This window comes from Gorilla gorilla, chromosome 18, assembly GCF_029281585.2.
Source record: "Gorilla gorilla gorilla isolate KB3781 chromosome 18, NHGRI_mGorGor1-v2.1_pri, whole genome shotgun sequence".
Taxonomy (NCBI): Eukaryota; Metazoa; Chordata; class Mammalia; order Primates; family Hominidae; genus Gorilla; species Gorilla gorilla.
In genome coordinates this window covers 107,009,865-107,027,564 of record NC_073242.2, presented here as the reverse complement: position 1 = coordinate 107,027,564, position 17,700 = coordinate 107,009,865, and the positions used below count along the sequence as shown (strand labels likewise).

At 35.4% G+C, this 17,700-nt stretch overlaps 1 protein-coding gene across 3 annotated transcripts in view; it reads right to left on the bottom strand.

Annotated features, from left to right (window-relative positions):
* The window catches only part of CNTNAP4 (contactin associated protein family member 4), a 281,020-nt gene that overhangs the window by 30,386 nt on the left and 232,934 nt on the right, over nt 1-17,700 (bottom strand). For all 3 annotated transcript variants that reach the window (XM_055366612.2, XM_004058016.5, XM_019012821.4), the window contains 2 exons: nt 5,914-6,084; nt 4,970-5,188 (listed from right to left, as the gene is read on the bottom strand). In XM_055366612.2, coding sequence (XP_055222587.2) covers nt 4,970-5,188; nt 5,914-6,084 — 390 coding nt within the window. The remainder of the gene's footprint in view (nt 1-4,969; nt 5,189-5,913; nt 6,085-17,700) is intronic.

Below are 17,700 nucleotides of genomic sequence, written 5' to 3'. Positions count from 1 at the left end.
GTCATATATAACTGCTGCCCAACTGGATCACATTTTTTAAAAGTGCTTTCTATTTATTTTTACTGATTTTTCTCAGAAATTAAAGCATTAATCTTTCCTCAGAGTTTCACTCTGAGATGTGAACACACTTTATGACCAGCTTTTAGCAGAGAGGGTGAAGAAGCAATGGAGAAAATACATTGTATTCTTTCACGTGGTCTCATTGCAACAGCCACTTCTGAGAGATTACCAACAATGCTAATCTGCAGGTGAGGCGTGGTGCCTCACACCTGTAATCCCAGCATTTTGGGAGGCCAAGGCGGGTGGATCTTTTGAACCCAGGAGTTCAAGACCAGCCTGGGCACATAGGGAGACTGCGTCTCTACAAAAAATACAAAAATAGCCTGCTGTGGTGGCATGTGCCTGTGGTCTCAGCTACTCTGGAGGCTGAGGCAGGAGGATCACCTGAGCCTGGGAGGCGTAGGTTGCAGTGAGCCAAGATTGCACCACACCACTGTACTCCAGTCTGGGTGACAGAGAGAGAGATCCATCTCAAATTTTTAAAAAATGTTAATCTCAAAAAACTTAATGCTAATAAATATTACCAACATAGACCCACTTAGTAAGATGGAGACTATAATTTAAATCCAAATTATATATCCAAATATCCACACATTTTATTTGCAGGTAAAGTGTTAAACATAGTATCTCAAATTAATATATTTCCATGTTATTGAAATTTCTAACATTTCATATTTATATTTTAAAATAACTTTGTTATTTGAAATATTCCACAATAGGGTTCTACCAAATTTGTTTACCAAGAAGAAGGTACATTTTTAACAAAACTACTTAATGCTGGAATAATAACATCATCTATCTTAGAATGAGTAACACTAACAGTCTTTCAGTCTTGTCCTATATTATAAAAACAGTGTTTCCATGTAATTTAGTCATTTTTAAGATAAATTTTATTGTGTATATTTGAGCTTTACAACATGATGTTACAGGAAACACAGAGGTAGTAAAAAGGTTACTGTAATAAAGCAAATGAACAAATCTATAATCTGACATAGTTACTTTTTTGTGACAAATCTACTATATTTAACAAAAATCTCAAATACCATACAATTTTATTAACTATAGTCCTCCTGTTGTATGTTTAATCTCTAAACTTGTTTAAACATTACTATCATTACCATCAGTCTCTGTATTTAAAACATTCTTATTAGAAGAATAAAGTCATGCCGAAAACTGTACTTACTTTTCAGAATCACGTTTACCTCATTCATTTGCCCCATATCCAGATACAAAGGATAGTCGATATGCACACTGAAAATGCTGATTAGCTATAATTATCTTTAAGATGGACAGATGAACCACAAATTAAATTCTTGAACTTGCAAGTAAGGGGAATTAAATTACCCTTTAAAACTGTAACCAGAAAATCAATTATATTGGATTGAAGTAGAGATTACCAGTCACGCACGGAGTCACCAGCTCTGAGAATAAAGCAAGACTTAACCCTAACATATTTCAGGGTATTAATATGCGAGGGAATGGGAGAAGGGTCCTTCTACATATGACATGTGCTGGAACAAAATCTATAAACAAAGAAGCCCAATTTACTGGTGAGAATGTGATTACAGAGCAGGTGGGTCTCATTAAAGGAGAGGAAGAAGATTAAATATTTTCTCTGGCCTGTGAAGAAGGACCAGAGACTCTTTGCAGCCTGGCAAGCTTATGGTAGTTTATAACTACATGTAAACTATAAAACTATATATAGTTATATAAAATCTTTTATATATACAAATAGTTCTTTTTTATTGGCTGTCTATTCCACTGAAATATGTAACTATGTAACTATAAACTATAAAAACTATATATAGTTATATATATATTTTTTCTCTATATTATATACATTTTTTTCTCTACATATAGAGATTTTTTTCTGGATAGATGGATAGACAGATTTTTTAAATTGCTTGTCTCTTCTCTTCCACTGAAATATATTCTCAGGAAGACACAGAACTCTTTGGTCCTAGTAGGTGTTTTATTAAATTAGCTCTAATTACTACTGATTTTTTAAATTAGTTTTTCACTCACCATACTCTAATTCAGTATAACCTTTTCAATTGTAATGTGTCTTTCACTGAGTCTGCCTACAGGGAAAAAAAAATATCTCCAGTTACAATTTTTCTTAAATTCTGATCTGTGTGATAGTAATGTTGTAAATTGATAAACGAATATTTTGTCTTGCAAGCATTGCTTTATCAACCTGATTGAAGCCCTTTCCTAACAGACTAGTTCACTCTGGTGGAGGTGAAGATAAACCCAAGCCCCTCATGTGGTGTTTTGACAGCCAGTGATTTTCTCTACCCAAGACTACAAGTGTGTTTTTTTTTCTTTTTTATGAGCCCTTCCCTTAGTATCACCACACTAAATCACGTCAGCTTGCTCACAGTTGTCTGTGAGCAGGAAGGAGGAAATTGCATAAACAGATTTTTGTTAACAGTATATGCCACCTTTTTTCACAAATCTTTATGTTGCCTCATCTTTTTTATTTTCAGTGACTTGACTTAAATATAATCAACAGTTATTTTTTATAAAACATTGGAATAACACCCATCCTTACATTTCAACACATATAGTGAGGTCAAAGGCCTAACCAATTGCCTCCATGAAGACAAAATCTTTCAGATCCTTATTAAAATTGTATCACACGATCGATGCTAAAAGACTCAAGTCTATTTTAAAGCAGTTTTCCGATGACATACTAGTGCTTCATTTCTGTCTGAAATCAAGTTAAGGCCAGGATTCCTACATGGCACAACACATAGTCACTCCATCTCATGAAGCTGAAATTCATACCAAGAATGAAAGGTCATCCACAGGCAAACTGCAGCATATTTCACTGAAAAATTTGAGGACTACTTCAGCCTCTCAATTTCCAAGAATAGTAAGGCTATTTCCAAGCTACTGACAGATTTTAAATTGCCATACCTTTTGTTGTGGCCTTCTCTCATTTTTTTGTAATTCAAGAAATAGCTTTGTCAATTTCCTGACTGAGCTTCTAGTGTGTTATTAAAAGTTATATATTTCTTCTCATACATTCTTTATTATTTTCATACCCTTAAGTAAGTCAATCAAGTGGTCACAAGATCATGATTAGATTGTCTATTATAGTGCCTTACTCATAGAAGCTATTCATTAAATATTTGAGTAAAGGAAATAATAAATTATCTAAACAGTAATTACACAAATATATTGGAAATCCCAAAAAGGTCTTCCTCAAATATGTTAAAAATATGCTTCATCCTTTCCAGTGACAGAAGGTTAATAAGATCAGACTCTTAAGAAATAAAAGGTGTAAAGGGGATCTGATCAAATTTTTTCAAAAGTGTAACTCTTGAGAATTCTTGAAAAATAATTTCTTTGTTGTTGTTGTTGAGACAGGGGCTCCCTCTGTCACCCAGGATGGAGTGCAGTGGCGTGATCATAGTTCACCACAGCCTCTAATTATTGGGTTCAACCATCCTCCCACCTCAGCTTCTCGAACGCTGGGATTACAGGCGAGTGCCACCATGCCTGCCTAAATTTTTTTTATTTTTTACTTTTTGTAGAGATGGATCTTGCTGTGTTTCCCAGGCTGGTCTCAAACACCTGGCCCCAAGCAATCTTCCTACCTTGGTCTCCAAAAGTGCTAGGACTACATCATGCCTGGCCTTGAAGTGCAATTTCTAATAACTTATCATTTATTCTGCTTTATAGTGTTTTATGTCTTCATTTATGTTAAAATATATGAGAAGTGATCAAGTAAGAGATAATTCATGGTCCATAACTTCTACAAGCTAATTAGCAAAGATTCAAAGTAAAACAAACACATCCAGAAGGATTCCACTATCAAACCTATAAATGCCACATGAATGGATTTAGGAAATAAAGGAACAACATTCTGATATAAATATTAAGAAGGTGACCAGAAAATATCAGAAAAAAAAATGGGCAAAATGAGGGAAAATAGCAGAGGAACTGGTGAAACTGTCAAACATGAATTCTATACACACTGGGTATCTGTTTTGTTTTCTTTTCTTTTTGCTATTGGCCTGTTTTCAATGTGGTGGTTGGTGGGGCAGGGGGTCGGGGGAGTGTTCAATGTTTGGCATCGGCTGGATGATTTCCTCATCAAAGAAGGCTTCCTCAACAATTCTGAGAACAGAGATAAACATTCCTGGTATCATAATAAAACACTAAGAGAATAAATAAATAAGCTGAAACCAATCATGTAACCTGTAATATTAAGAAAGCAGGTAAGGCTGGGTGCAGTGGCTCACACCTGTCTTCCTAGTACTCTGGGAGGCTGAGGCAGGTGGATCACCTGAGCTCAGGAGTTCAAGACCAGCCTGGCCAACATGGCAAAACCCCATTTCTACTAAAAATACAAACAAATTAGCCAGGCGTAGTGGTCGGTACCTGTAATCCCAGCTACTCGGGAGGCTGAGGTAGGAGAATTGCTAGAACCCTGGGGGCGGAGGTTGCAGTGAGCCGAGATCGCACTATTACACTCCAGCCTGGGTGACAGAGCAAGACTCTGTCAAGAAAGAAAAGAAAAGAAAAGAAAAAAGGAAAGAAAGGAAAGGAAAGGAAAGGAAACGAAGAGAGAAAGAAGGGAGGGAGGGAGGCAGGCAGGCAGGCAGGCAAATAGGAATTACTTAAACACAAATCTGAATCTCATTTATGAGATGAATTTCTGTAGGCAAGTCAACCCTGGAAGATCAGCTATCTCATCTGTAAAATACGGATAACACCCATTTCACAGGCTGATTATGCAGAAGAAATGAAGCATTTGGACACAGCTTGTGAATCCATGGTGATTTGTTATTATTGCTTGTTGTTATTATCCTTGTTTTTATAGTTGGTATTATTTTATCTTGGGCCATTTCTGAACATATATCATACAATTAAATGATTGCTTAAAAAGAGAACTTACCCACGAAGAGCTGACTGTTGAGCTGTAACAGGACATGCCCATCAGCGGGGGCGGGCTGTGTCTTTGGCGTCAGCTGATCCACTTGAAGGGAGGCCTCCTTCACGTTCCTTTCAACCCTCACATGGTGCCACTGGTTGTCGTTGAAGTGGGTGGGTGACTGCACTGAGATTTCAAAAGGCCCATTCCCCACATCAAATGAAAAAGTCACTACTGTCGGAGCTGGAAATATTACACAAAAAGATTGTTCTAGTGAGTTCCTATGGTGAAGTGCCAAGTCTCCAGTATACTTAGTAACAGCACTACAGCGTAACAATCGCTGAATAGAAAGATAACGAACATAGATGGTTTCAATGCTATTGTTTGAAACTCATGACACTGACACAGAGCTAGGTCTTCTGATGTGAAATGAGACAGTTAAATACATTCACATTTTTGGAAAAAAAATGGTATTCTAAGATAGTCCTCCTCAGAGCTAATTTTTCCTATTGATAAAAAGTAAAGCTATTTATCCAAGGCAAGGAAACTAAATAGCAACTGGCATTGTATGTAAAAATAATTGTTACAGTAACTCAAAGTTTACATAATTTTTAAGGTATGCTATACACATTTGATATTAAGATAAGAGCAGCTTAGAAGTATATCAAAATGAGTGGTTAAGTAATTTGTAATTAACTAAAAAATTGTGTTTTAGTTTTAATTAACTGGAATTAAAACTGCATTTAAATTGGTACAAGAAACTACCAGTTATTTTCCCAAATTATCACATGTTAAGTATCAAATTATTTTCTTACAAACAGGATAAGTTAATATTATTGAGTTTTTCAAAGGGGTGCAATGAAAAGAATCAGATGATAAAGTAGACACATGAGTAGTTTAAAAATCAGTTAAAAGATTTACTACTAAATGATAGAATCTCATACACTTCTCTGGAAAAGGAGACTTACAGCGAAGCTCTATCCGTATAAAATCAGTAATCCCCAAGTTCTCTAAAAATACCCCAGATGAAGCTGTTGTCTTAAAAAAGAAAGATACATCCGCGCTAAGTTCTCCGTGGAAGGTAGGAAAATGAAGATATGAAGCCTCGGTATCAAAGGAAGCTGAATTCCAAAATGATCCTGTTTTGTGAAAAAAAAAGAAAAAAAATTCAGAAAGAAAACAAATTCATGAAATAAAATGAATGACAATTACATGTTCTATTTTTAGGATTTTTGCTATTTAAAATGTTATTATACAAATCTGCTCTTTTTTTCTGTCAACTATGTAGTATACAAGATATGAGTATATCATAAGAGATTTTACAGGAATGGAAATCCTGGATTTTTTCCAATAGAGAGGAAGAATGATCATTACAGAAATGGTCTAAATGTTATATTTTATATGGAACAAATATCCTCAGCCTCAATAGTATATCCTCCACCAAAGTGATATTATATGATCTACCAAACATTGATAAATAGGCAATCTTTTATAACTTCAAAATTAAAACACTTACCTGCTTTAAACAAAAACCCCAGAGAAGCTCACAGTATTTTTTGTTCTAACACTTCTAACACACACACTTCACAGAGTTATATAAACTGTTTTCTTTAATGGGCCTTGTGATTTTCTAAACTGAGACCGGCATTCTAAATAGTCTCATCTAATTACAAACCAACAAACATACAACTTAATCTGTCCAAGCTGATATTCTCATGAAAATGCTCTTTTTATTCAAAATTATCTCTTACTTTGCCAATAAGAATGAAGTAGATGACAGCAAGTTAAAAGTGTTCTCAAAATGTTTACAAATGTTCAAAATGGGCAGAAAATGTTGAAAAGGTTGGGATATAAATTAAGAGATCTGAAAAAAATGTAGACTATAAAGTTAATTATAATTGCTGCACAAATACCACTTATCTTTACTTTCTCACTCCTTTTTTCATATCTACAACTTTCCTTTTGAAAAAATATTGTGAACCATATATAGCAAAAACTATGGAAAATCAAATATAAATGCAACAGCATGAGCTGACAGGAGTGAAATCCGACTGGATACAGGTGGTTGATGAGTAAAATCAGAGAAACAAACTCTGTATTGTCTGCTGCCACTAGCAAGTTCTCTGCACATCAAATACAAATATACATCCTTAGTTTTAAGCAACTGCCTCTACACACCTTCCCTACATGGATAAAATTCTATTTAAATTACCTTCCTGGAAGAAAGATGTGTTGATCCTCTGATGTTGGAAAACAGCAATTTCAAAACAACAGTTTGTTATGTTAGCAGAGAACAGATACCAAGATACAGAGTTAAAAATCACAAACTTGACTTTGCTTATACGTGTTTCTTAAATTTTAATTTACTTTGTATAAATTCTAGACCAAATAATGCTTCTATTTTTGTTTGTTTTTCTTGTGGATCTGATTCAAAAGTCAATTCTCAGCTTGTGTGTGGACAATTTTAGAGCTGAATTTATTCAACTAATAATCTACTTTTAAGTTTTTCCTCCCAGAGTCAAATGAAACCATATATTATCAGAGTCACATCAAGCCTATTCCTTTTGTCCCTTTTACAGCTATTCCTGTACTAGACCTTTGGATCTCTAGGACAAAATAAATGCAAGAAAATGTAAAATATCAAGTCAGGGATAACAACACATTTGCATTCTTAGAAGTTCTTAGCTGATCTGTTTTCAGAAGGAATTAGATGCCTTTTTGTTTAAATGTTATATATTAACATAAAAATAAACTTCACATTATGGAATGTTATTAAATCTTATTTTGTCTGATTAGAAAGAGGAACATTCATAATTACTTAAAGGTTTACATTAGGTAATATTATGACATAACATTTATTTTTTTCATATTATATCATAACTAACTCAATAAAGCATCATATAGAAGGCTTCAAGGAAGTGCTTGAACCAGATGAACAATTCTTTGAATTGCTGCTATCTGTACATGAATGCCTTTATAGCAATGAAACCAATTTATTACTTTAGGCATATTCAGCACTCTCATATACATAATAATGTCTATTTCATTTAGTTAGGAGACCTCATTTTATACATTCACGAAAGGTAGAAAATGAGGTAAGGAAGTTTTATTGGGTTAAGAAATTGCTGCTAATTCAAAACAATTATAAAGAAAGCAAAGGCCAATATTTCCATGATCAAATAATGTTAATGGCATGTGGTATTCCAGCCCTTTACCCGCTGTGCTAAGAGACACCCACCAGAATCTGGGCCACCTCAGAGAAAGGAAGGGCAAAGAGAGGGAGGAAACAGAGCTCAGCAGGCAGGCAGCAGCAGGAGCTGCAGGCTTTTGAAGACAGCATTCTATGGATTAGGTGGTTTAAAATTCCCTAATCTCATGGAGGGGGAGAGGAGAATGATAGTAACCAGAGGCAGGAAATGGCGGAGGGGGAAAAGAGGAAGAGAGATTGGGCAATGAATACAAAATTCCAGTTAGATAGAAGGAATAAGCTTCATGTTCAATAGCAGACTGGGGTGATTACAGTTAAGAACATTGTCGTTTGTATTTCAAAATAGCTAGGAGAAAGGACTCAAATGTTCCCAACTCCCAGAAATGATAAATGCTCAAGGTGATGGATATCCTAAGTCCCCTGACTGGATCATTACACATTCTATGCATGTAATTCTATGCATGCACATTCTATGCATGTAACAAAATATCACACGTACCCCATAAATATGCATAAGTATTATGTATCTAGAAAAAATTTAAATAACAATCATAAAAAAGTAAAAATAAAATTCTCTAAACTACATCATTGTCAATTCAATTCAATATAGGGTACTAGAGATTTCAGAATAATTTTTTAGGCCAGGCATGGTAGCTCATGCCTGTAATCCCAGCACTTTTGGGGGCTGAGGTGGGCAGATCACTTGAGGTCAGGAGTTCGAGACCAGTCTGACCAACATGGTGAAACCCTGTCTCTACTAAAAAAGCAAAAAATTAGCCAGGCATTGTGGCAGATGCCTGTAACCCCCACTACTTAGGAGGCTGAGGCAGGAGAATCACTTGAGCCTGGGAGTCTGAGGTTGCAGTCAGCCCAGATTACGCATCTGCACTCCAGCCTGGATGACAGAATGAGACTCTGCATCAAAAAATAATAAATAAATAAAATAATAATTTTCTAGAAACCCTACCTTTTGTCTTACCAGAATAAAGTAAATTATATAAAAGAATAAATCCATATAGTCATTCACGTAAAAGAGGAAGATGTACTAAGTATTGAATTTCATATAGAAAGTTAAAAATGAAGTCAATTTAGGAAAATTAACTTAGTACTATGCTAGGACTAAAAGTACTTTTAAAAATAATTATTTTGCTAAACATTTATAGAATTCCTTTTTGAAAAAAACAGACTTATGGAGACAAAGTAGATTTGTGGTTTCCCAGGGTTAGGGAGATGGAGCGATTGAGGGAGAGCAGTGGCTCAGAGGGGTAAGGTTTCTTCTCAGGGTAATGACCATGTTCTAAAATTGGTGTGGTCATTGTTACACAATGTAGATATACTAAAAGCCATTGAATAGCACACTTTATATTACTGAATTGTGCAATATATGAATTTGATATCAATAAAGCTGTTTATAAAAGAACAGTATTTAAAAAAACACATTGTTTTTCAAGGTAATACATTGTACTTTTAAAATCAAAATGCATATAACATGCTAACACTACCTTTCTTAAAAGCAAAATAAAATGAAATATACAAATGCCAAAGCAAGGAATCATTCACTATTCAAATGAGTCTTTCTGAATGCTTAATAATCATAAAGAAATAAGCCAGAAATATGGATTTAATTAAAATGTTTATTTCCAAATGTTTGTAGATTCTTACACAGGTGTAAGAAATAACACAGAAAGATTCCATGCACCCTTTATCTAGTTTCCCCCATCATCATACCTTACAAAACAACAGTAGGATGTCAAAACCAGGATAGTGACACTGATGCTAAGATGCAGAACATTTCTATTGCCACAGTATTCTTCATCCTTCCCGCGCACAGCTAAACCCGCTTTCCTCCCTCCTTACCCCTTCTTTAACCTCCTGGCACAACTAATCAGTTCCTCATTTCTATAATTTTGTCATTTCAAGAATGCTCTCAAATAAAAGCATAAAACATGCAGTCTTTTGAGATTGGCTTACTTTTTAAAAAAATCAGAATTACTCATTTTTGTTTTTGACAGATTCTTGCTCTCACCCAGGATGGAATGCAATGGTGCAATATTGGCCACTGCAACCTCCGCCTCCTGGGTTCAAGCGATTCTCCTGCCTCAGCCTCCTGAGTAGCTGGGATTACAGGTGCACACCACTATGCCTGGCTAATTTTTGTGTTTTTAGTAGAGACAGGGTTTCACCATGTTGGCCAGGCTGGTCTTGAACTCCTGACCTCAGGTGATCCACCCACCTTGGCCTCCCAAAGTGCTGGGATTACAGGCGTGAGCCACCACTTCTGGCCCAGAATTACTCTTTGAAGATTTACTCATATTGTTTTCTGTATCAATAGTTCATCTCTTTCTACTGCTGAGTAGTATTCCATGGTATGGATATATTAAAATTTATTTAACCATCTACCTGCAGAAGGACACCTACGTAGCTTTCAGCTACTACCAATAAAGCTTTTGTCAACATCTGTGTACAAATATTTTGTGAACATAAGTTGCCAGTTCCCTGGGGAAAATGCCCAAGAGTACAAACACTGGATTGTATGAGAGTTGCAAACCATTGTGGAAGACAGTGTGGTGATTCCTCAAGGATCTGGAACCAGAAATACCATTTGACCCAGCAATGCCATTACTGGGCATACACCCAAAGAATTATAAATCATTTGCACATGTATGTTTATTGCAGCACTATTTACAATAGCAAAGACTTGGAACCCACCCAAATGCCCATCAATGATAGACTGGGTGAAGAAAATGTAGCGCATCTACACCACAGAATACTATGCAGCCTTGAAAAAGAATGAGTTAATTTCCTTTGCAGGGACGTGGATGAATCTGGAAACCATCAGTCTCAGCACACTAACACAGAAACAGAAAACCAAACACCACACGTTATCACTTGTAAGTGGGAGTTAAATAATGAGAATACATGGACACAGGGAGGGGAACATCACACATTGGGGCCTGTTGGGGGGTGGGGGACAAGGGGAGGGAGAGCATTAAGACAAATACCTAATGGATGCGGGGCTTAAAACCTAGATGACGGGTTGATACGTGCAGCCAACGACTGTGGCACATATACACCTATGTGACAAATCTGCACATTCTGCACATGTATCCCAGAACTTAAAGTAAAATAGAAAATTAACAAAAAGAAACTACTAAACGGTTTTCTAGTGTGGTTTTGTTATTTGACATTCCTACCAGCAGTGTATGAGTGATCCAATTTCTCAATATACTGGCCAGTATTTTGTGTTGGCACTATTTTTTTTTTAATCTTAGTCCTTTTGAGAGGTGTAAAGTGGTGTCTCATTGAGGATGTAATATGCATTTGCCTAGTGGTTGATGATGCTGGGTATCATTTCATGTGCTTTCTTGCCATCTGTATACCTTCTTTGGTTGAACCTCCCTCCACGTCTTTTGTCCATTGTGTTAGTCTGCCCAGGCTGCCATAACAGAATCTCACAGGTCAGGTGGCTTAAAAAACACATTTATTTCTCACAGTGCTGGAGGCTAAAAGTCAAAGATCAAGGTGCTGGTAGGATTGGTTTCTTGTGAGACCTCTCTTCCTGGCTTGCAGATGACTGCCTTCATCCTGTGACCTTACATGGTCTTTCCTCTGAGTAAGCACAGAGAGTGGGGTCTCTGGTGTCTCTTTCTTATAAGGACACTGGTCCTATTGAATTAGGGCACCACCCTTACAACCTCATTTACCTTAGTGATCTCCTTAAAGGCCCTGTCTTCAGATATAGTCACATTGGGGTTAGGGCTTCAACATAAATTTTGGGAAAACAATTTAGTACGTAACACCCATATTTTAATTGTGTTTTTAACTGTCAACTTTTGAGGATTCTTCATATATTCTATATACTAGTCCTTTCTCAGATAGGTGGTTTGCAACTGTTTTTTGACCAGTCTGTAGCCTGACTTTTCTTCCTCTAATGGAAGCTTTCACAAAGTAAAATTTCATTTTGATAAAGTCTCATTTATCAATTTAGCCTTTTAGGGATTGTGCTTTCGATGTCAAGTCTAAAAAATCTTTAGATTTTTAGATTTCCTAGCCCTATAGGAAATTTTATATGCATATAAAATTCCAACAAGCCTTTTCTTAAAAGTAAAAATGCTTTAAATGTTGAAATGCTGATGTGAAGAATATTTTAGTAATCAATGCATCTTCTAAACACATGAATTATTTTAAAATAAGCTGAAAAATATAGATTTTAACAGAAATAAAATAATAAGATTAAATTATATGTTATATTATCAGAACACAATAACCTATGTATTGGTTTCATAATTCACTGGTTCCTCTTTTTAGCACATCTATTATTGTTTTCAACTATTTATTAACCTCAATAAGGAATCAATATAAGCAAAATAAAAATGAAGAAAATAAAATCTGGCTGGAGATAATTATAGCTTGTGGTTTGCAGAGCAATATAAAAGAGAACAAAGCTGTTCATAGATGTTTCCATAAACATCCCCAACCACCCCCACACATGCACATACAGTAAGAGAGATGTGGCAAATGGAAAGTGAAAATTCCTCTTATGAAGGCAGAGCAGAACTTGTTTTTATAATCAAAAGATCTTACAAACTATCACTGAAGAAGATCTTTCTTGTCATTAGTCTTATACTAGTTTTGCACAAAACTGTTTTGATATTAATAGCAAAGAAATAGACTTCTGTATTTAATTATTCAAAGACATACACACATATAATTTTATTTTAGAGAAACTGGAAGAACAGAATTTTGGAGCAACATCCCATTATTTTTAGTCTGGATATGAGAATATATAAAATAGTAAATGAGATGACTAACACTTATCTAAGTTTGCCACTGCATCATCCCTCAGTCATTCCTATGAAGGTCAGAGTGACAACAAAGAGGTGTGGAGTTGGGCATCAGACGAGAGAGCCTTCCAAGCGTAACATCCTTATTCTATTTGAAGTAACCTATTCTGAATTAACAAATGACGATCATTTAATATAAAAGGAGAACATATTATAAATTCAAGGTAAATCTAGTCAATCCAAGATTGATGACCTCCATGAACACACATGATCATGCAATAAAATTTGAGTCCAGTTATTTATCAGAGAAGAGGACCAAATTCATTTATCCAAAAAGCATGAGATAGAGCGATTCTGATTTCAGCAAAACAAAATAATTAAGTGCCCAATCAGCATTTTGAGCTTTTTATTGGCCATTTACTAACAAAAGTGCGATTCCTTTATTTATACGGTTAAAGTCAAAAGTCACTTGATATTCAGATTATTGTCTTTTAAAAAATTATTTTAACTCGGCAATTAACAGTAAGTAGAAGGGTTCTTAATAACTTCCTGCATTTGCACACTTATAGTCTTTACAGTATAAACATTACTGTTTTTAAGTAGGCACATCTATACACTGGTCTGTTACAGCCCGTTTGTAATCTGGCATGTTGAATATTTTTCCATGTATAGAAAATATATTTAAATATTAATTAAAGTATTAGACCAAAATAATTGAAAATAAAAACTAGTAAATTATTCATAATATACTTATTGCCTGATACCTGCATACAGAACTTAGTTACAAATCCTTATGTGGGACTGTGTATAAACATCGGGTTTTAAAGAACACTACAGGTAAGTACACGTGCTGTAATATGAGGCCAACTGTGCACACTCAATGCTCCTCTGCAATCACACTATACTTCCCTCATGCCTTCACTGTCCCATGCTCTTAGAGGATTACTTCACACTTCCTCTCCCCAATAATACATCTCATTTCTCATTCTTTAACTTCTCTAGTAATCTCTAAGAAAAGAGCAGAAGACAGAAGTGACCTCCTCTAAGCACCCACCACCACACCTGTTCACCTTCCTGCAACATCACCTGTGTTCTGCATTTTCTCCTGTCAGAATGAATTAACCGTCCACAATGCAAGGATTTATTTACTGGATCTCTCTTACTAACAAAGACATGCTATTAATTCTCTCATCTCAGAAACCCCACTCTCGTCATCATACTTTCTCCTCCATTTACCATTACATTTTCCCACATTTTTTTCCTCCCGCTATTCCTTGAATCTATCTCAGGCTTTTATCCCCAAACACTTGACAAAACAAACCATCATCAAGGTCGCTATAACATCCACATTGCTAAAGCCATTATCAGTTCTCAGTTTTATCTTACTTAAGCTAACAACATTTAACACAGTTGATTGCTCTCTCCTCCTTGAAACACGTTCTTCACTTGGAGTCCAGGATACCCACACTCTTCTTTTCTCATAGGTGATATATTCTCAGTCTTCTTTCTTGCTTCCTCTTCACCTCGTCAATTTATCCATACTTAATTGCCCCAAAGCCCTGTTGTTATTTCTTCATCCACAATAACTCCTGCTGTTCCGTCTTGTGGCTTTAAATATGCTGAAAACTGACAACTCCACATCTCTTCCTGAATGTTTAATGACATCTCAACCTTAATATGTCCTAAAACTGGGCTCTTTATATTTCTCTACAACTCCTTGACCCCAGCAGCAATCTCCCCCATTTCAATTAATGCAAGTTCTTTCCCTCTAATTGATTAGATCAAACACCTTAGTGTTATTTTTGACTTTTCCTTTCGCAAACTACAACAATTCATCAGGAAATTTTACTGGTTTTCCTTTAAACTCTACCCACACCACAACTCTCAACATTGCACCCATGGCTCAAGCTACCATAATTTCTCAGCTGGGTTGGTGATATGGTCCCCTAAATGGTTTCCTTGCTTTGAGCTTTCCCTATTTAATCTCACTAAAACCTGAGTTAGATCATATCACTCATCTTCTCAAAAGTCTCTAATGTTCTCCAATTTCATTCAGATTGAAAATGGATTTTCAAAATCTTTCATGATCTGACCACCAGGTTTCCCTCTGACTTCTACCACTCTCTTTCTTGCCCACTCTGCTCCAAACACTTGGACCATGTGGCTGCTCCATGAGTATACCATCTACACCCCATTTCTGTGTGGTTTATCTGGCCTTTCCCTCTGTGTAGAGTACTCTTCCAAAGGTAGACATGTGCCTTGCATTCCTGTTTTCTTCAAATCTTTATTCAAATGCCACCTTCTTCCTGAGCTTTAAATGATCATCCTATTTAAAATTACCCCACTCCTGCCTCAACTTTGTTTTCTTCATAGCTCTTACCAGCTTCTACTGTACCATATATTTCAATTGATTATTGTCTCTCTCTCTCTCTCTCTCCAAGAGAATATAAGCTCCAAGAATACCGATATTTTTTCTCTATTTTGTTCATTGCTCTCTTGCTCTTTCCCACAAGTGGAAAGAGGGAAGAAAAGCGGAAAAACAGAGACAAGAGAAGAGGAAGAAGAAGAAAAAGAGGAAGAGAAAGAGGGCACAAAAAAGTGAAATTGAAAAAGATAAACCCAATAAGATAAACTAAAATATAAAAGTTAAAATAAAAATGTTATAATAGAGAATTATCAAGCATAGTGGAGCTAACAAAGTCACATTATTTTATTATCTGTTGAAATGGAATTGATCCTCACTTTTTTAAATGGTTTATATGTAGTCTGCCAAATGGAAGAGAACTCTGTCAAATGAAAGAGAAATTAACCAAATCACTAGTCAATATCTTTTTCCAGTTGAAGAGTCTCACTTCTGCAAAGTTATTTATTGCCTACATGCACCTTTGATTATTTAATGCACTCTGGGCAGCTGTGATTTCTCAGACAGCTGTACTAGTCGATGCCGACAAAATGAAGAAACTAACTCCAGTGACTCAAGAATTTTTTGGAACGAGAAACTTACAGCAATCCTTTCTAACTATGAAGGCTTCAGGGTGCTTTGATTAAACGTAAAATTTCAATGTAATGAATTACCTGAAAAGAAATACATGTGATAAAATGGGTTGAAAAATTCAAACGCCAAAGAGTTAAAAACACTGCCTTGCTCAGATAGAGAGACTGAGAGCAGAAATTCAGACCACATTTGCAAAAATTTTAACAACTTATAAAATGTGTATATACCTTTTATCACATCACTTCTATTTCCAGAAAAAGTAATACCTAATGAACAACATTCAGGTACATTCTTGTTAAATTAGTGACCTTTAAGGATAATTGTTCCTTCGAGTATTCAGACAGAAAAAGCAAGTCACATACAAGGTGAAAAAAAATCATTATGGCCTCAGAGTCCTTCACAGTATTCAATGGCATAAAATAAAGGAACTCTGTCCATAGATTTCTGAGAGAAAGAAAATTTATCCAGTCTAGTTTACTTCTGAAGTGTTAAGGCAATAGGCAGACACTTCCAAGTTTGAAAGAATTCTGAAAATAAAGCATACAAGAGCACTGTTGAGAAAATTTTTCAAAAACAAAACCTATATTCATAATGAAATATAGTCAACCAAAAAGACATTTAGAAAAGCTGTAGAAGACAAGACAACCGCATTCCTCAGCACAGACAAGTATGGGATCATATATGCAAACTACTGAAGGTTACACAGCATGCCACATAAAAATTATGCCAGTTCCTAAAGAGGTTAAATGTAGGGAAATTCTACTCCTAGGTACATCCCAAAGAGAAATAAAGCCTTTGTCCGCAAAAAAAAAGCATACCTGGATGTCCACAGAAGCCTTATCATAATATCCAAAAAGTGGATCCAGCCCAAATGTCCATGAACTGATGAGTGATTAAACAAAAATGTGGTCTAGCCACAGAATGGAGTATTATTTGGTCATAAAAAAGAATGAAGTGTTGATGTATTCGACAACACTGATGAACCTCCTTGACAATATGACGCTAAGTAAAAGTAGTCAGTCACAAGAGATCACATATCTTGTATTTTTATCTATATGAAATATTCAGAATATGCAAGTCTGTAGCAAAAAAAAAAAGCAGGTTACTGGTTGCTTAGGGCTGGGATGGGGAGTGCGTGAAATGGACAGTGTCTGGAAAATGGGAGCAGGTCTGCTTTGGGGGTGATAAAAATGTCCTCAAAATGATTATGGTGATGGCTGCTCAAATCTGTAGAGTACACTAAAATGATTAAATATACTAAACTTGATTGAACTGTACACTTTTAAAAGGGTGAATTATAGGCTGTGAATTATATCTCAATTAAGCTGTTCCCAATAGACAATATAAAGTTAAAGCATCAGAGTTTTAGAATCCTAAGGCAACAAATATTCTCAAGCACATACAAAATCAAAAAAATGCAACCCTCAAGAATCTTTCTAAAGACAAAAAAAGGTAAAATATCAACTACCTGACAAAAACAAATTAATCAAAATAAAAAGCATTGGAGAATAGAACTAGTGGTTAGCCTTTAAAAGTAACAATATACAAATAATAGCATAACTAGCAAAAACTGGGAAGGGGGAGATAAAGAAGGGGAAAGAAGAAATGAGTGCTAGCTTTTCCATTTCTCACAGTAGATAAATGCTGCTTATAATTTAAAAATACATTTAATATAAAATGTAGTGACTCTACAATCTTTTAAAACACGCATAATCTTTTTTTGTAAGTTTAGCGGGATCACTTACATTGAATATACTTTGTTAGATAT